At 39.3% G+C, this 3,793-nt stretch overlaps 1 protein-coding gene across 1 annotated transcript in view; it reads right to left on the reverse strand.

Moving 5' to 3' along the window:
- Positions 1-1,252: 1,252 nt before the first annotated feature.
- rnf2 (ring finger protein 2) overlaps positions 1,253-3,793 on the reverse strand; it is a gene marked incomplete in the record, with an annotated part of 9,764 nt that continues 7,223 nt past the window's right edge. The window contains 1 exon segment of the mRNA XM_035652891.1: positions 1,253-2,356. Within this exon segment, the coding sequence (XP_035508784.1) occupies positions 2,255-2,356 (102 nt within the window).

Consider the following 3,793-nt stretch of genomic DNA (forward strand, 5'->3'; position numbering starts at 1 on the left):
CACCCCACCCCACCCAACACACACTCCTTCACTCCATGTTACAAAAGACATTTATAAAAGGACGAGCCATAGAGAGCAGCCACAGATAATAGAGGACTTTTCCTACAGGCAACAGATCAAGACAACAGCTACGAAACTCTCACAGTTCAGGGTTCCCCGACGAGTCCGAGACCCCGACCAGATTACACAAACAGCACTGAGACGAGCCCACTGACGGTGACTGTGGCTGTCATGCCTTCATACTGTCAGTGTGCGTTCATACTGGCAGCGTGGCGGTCAAAGAGAGACCAGAGCTCCTTTCGCTGGATGCTCTCCCTTGTACCCCGTTCCGGTGATAACTGCAGCCATTCAAAGCTTCACCATTCTATAGTTTTATTTGAAAGACTAAAGAGACATGTAAAAAAAAAAAAAAAAATAGAGAACACTCAAAACATCAAAATGGTCAGGTTCCTCAGTGTGAACACACATCTTACCGACTAGTATTCAACATGTGGCTTAACAGGTGCTTTCTCAAAGGCCCCTATACACACTGATAACAGCACGGCACACTGTGCCAGATCGCTCTGATAGAGTAAAAGGTTGCTACCTGTGTCTGACTGCGAGATCAGTTCAGAGGAATGTCTACGGAAGCAAAAAAAGGGCAGGAGTAATTCGAATTTCATAAGCAACTTAAACCTAATTGTGAAATTGAATCAGTGCTGATTTACTTATAATAATTGATGTGGTTTGTCTTAAAAAGAGCTCATTTCAAGTGCAATTCCAAAAAACTGTCTGAATTCAGACGAAACACTCAAGCACCAAATATTCCAGAACAGATATATTAAAGCTGCTCAGATTCAAATAGTTATTTCCAGATACATTTAAAACTGATTGTAAAGTCCCATTCTAGCCACTAATCAGTGTATATCTGTTCTGTTCCTACAGTGTGCTGTTTCAATGATGTCTGTGCAGAGTTTGACGCTAGAAGGATGTTTTTTTTTACATTCATCTGCTGAAAGTGGAAAGTTTCTCTGTGCTCATTGTGAATCTGATTTTAATTTGTATGCAACTTGTACAGTGTGATGTAGAAACTTGAATCCACCAGTGCACATCCACTGAGAATGGACTTTACAGTGAAGGAGGAGACATCTTGTGTCCAGCAGGAACACTTTAGAAATCAACATTTGCATATTCAGAGATTCTGGAAGTTTTAATGGGGTAGAAGGAGGAGATGACTTTTTAAGGATTAAAATGCAGAAATTATGCTTTTTTGTAGAAAAAAAAAACGCATTATTGTTCCAAGCAGACCATTTGTATATGTGTCTTAATCCATGGAGGGGGGGTTTAAGTCAGTTCAATTTGATTGGATTGCATTGGTGGAATTCACAAAGAGAAATTTGAACTTAAACATTCAGACTACCCAGCATGAATTTCATTTTGTCAGTCGTATGATCCAAGAAAGACAAATTCAGATTAGACTAGAAACCCCAGACTCTGAATTTGTTGAGAAAAAAAAAAAAAGGTTTTAAAATTGCAAAACTTGAAATTATCTGAATTTTCAAAGAGGGGAATCAAACCACATAAATCCAGATCGATTCTAAAAGTGAAATTTTTCAATGTGCAACACCAAGTATTCAGCAGAGATTCAATTTCAGATAAGTATGGCCTTTCTTTGCTTCCATATGCATCAGATTTATCTTATATAGAGTTGACAAGCACATGCCCATGTTTGTGTATGTGTACATGTCAATAGGGATTTAAATTGCTGTCGTCGGCCAGTGTATCTGCCGAGCAGTCCCATTTTGACAATATGGTCCTATATTGTAGACAGGGAGTCTCCAGAACTCCAACTTTGATCTGGCACAGACCACAATCACAGCGTACAGGGGCCTTTGCTGAAGACAAATATAGTATAATACAATGGTTTTACTTGGACATTGCTAGTTGAGACTGTGAATGGACCCTGGTTTTCAGAGTTGGAGAGTCTACACCCACTGTTACTGTAGCAGTCCATTATCTGTTTGATTTAGCTGCTGTACTGATCTGCTACTTTCTACAGAAAGAAAGATAGAAAGAGACACAAAGATACAGAGAATATAAAACAAGGTTTTTTTCTTTTTACAAGAGTCCTTTAGAGGGTTTCACCAACCCGTCAACCTCCTTCAGACACACACACTCCTCTCATCGTGTTTGTGTGTGCGCAGGTTTAGTCAAGTCCATGTGTTTACTTCCTACTGGTGAGTGTGTATGTGTGTGCGTGTGTTTTTGTGTGCGACTACTTGTGTTCTTTAGTGGGAGCAAAGTAGAGCTCCATGGGTTTGTTCACCTTCCAGTACTTTTCACTGACCAGTTCCAGGGAGAAGGACCCGTTTAGGACCTGTGAAAAGAGTTTAAGAGGTCAAACATCCATTTCCTGCTCTGCACCCCTCACTCTATAACCCACCTCTGTCATTCGTCAGGATTAGCTGAGCTCAATCTAATGCAGAGCAGATGCAAGACAAACTAGAGAATATCTTCTGCTGCAACCTACAATTTCTCAGTTGTTTACTTATTTCATTGCTTTCATTCTCTTTTATTTTAGTATTTATTTATATCAACATGTTAATGGATATTGCCTTCACTGTCCTTATCTTCATCATTGTCTTCCCTCTATCTATTTTTTCTTGCTCTGTTATATAACCTTCTGAATATCCTGTTTTTGCTTTGTCTATGCTCACTGAAACTGCTTAACTGCTATAAATAAAGTTATTATAATTCTAATTATTATTATTATTATTATTATTATTATTATTATTATTAACAGTGCTGGGGTAAATTGTTATTTATTACCCTTTGAGCGCTTTCTCCCCAAAATTCAGACTTACAACGATTCAAATCCAGTTTTGTTCATTAAAATCAAAGTAATGGAATATTTCCAGCTGCTGAATATTACATTTTCATCTTCCAAACTAGTTTCCTCCACGATTACAATCAAATCTTTGCTGCCAGAGGTGGCTGGCTGTTAGTTAAGAAAGGACTTCATTTGATACCCAGCAGAGTTTTCTATGAGTCAAGCACGCATTATATATGTATATGTATATATAAAAATAATCAGTGTGTGAGTACTCACAGTGAACTGGTTTCCAGCAGTAGGTATGTAAATGGTGTACTGTTTCTCTGAAGCTGCCTCCACATTAACAGGACTGGCCTCTGCGTTTCTCCTCAGCTCCTCCAGAGCCAGTCTGACGGCCAGGTATTTAGACAGGTGATCCACGGTAGCGTTGCCAGACGTCTTAATGTAGCGAGGGACGAACTCCACACTGCAGGCACACACGTTTAAGCATGCATAAATGAGCAGGGTAGGCACAGTTGATGAGTGGAGGGGGGGTCAAGCCTGATTTCATTAGTCCTACGTAGGCCCAGTTTTAAAGTTCAGACAGACAACTGTAACTAATGTTTTAAGGCGCTTTGTTTTGAAATTGCCTTGCAGGAATGGTTCCTGCTTATGTCACAAAAGTGTCACAAGTTGTCAAAACCAACATTCCCACATTAGCTGTAAAGTGTAGCTACTACACCAGAGAAATCGGACCGTTCTTTATGCCTGCCGTATTGTGGCACAGTTAAGGCACTGGTATACCGTAATTTCCGGACTATTGAGGGCACCTGAATATAAGCCGCGCTAAACTAAATAAAAAAAAAATAAAAAAATTGTACATATATAGGCCGCACTTATCTATAAGCCGCAGGTGTCCACGTTGTAATATGAGATATTTACACAGAAAGATGGTACTAAGATTTTAGTATGGTAGAAAGATCTTTTTAAATTTTTAATTAA

This window comes from Morone saxatilis, unplaced genomic scaffold (assembly GCF_004916995.1).
Source record: "Morone saxatilis isolate NCDOM2014 unplaced genomic scaffold, NCSU_SB_2.0 Contig12, whole genome shotgun sequence".
In the NCBI taxonomy this organism is placed as follows: domain Eukaryota; kingdom Metazoa; phylum Chordata; class Actinopteri; family Moronidae; genus Morone; species Morone saxatilis.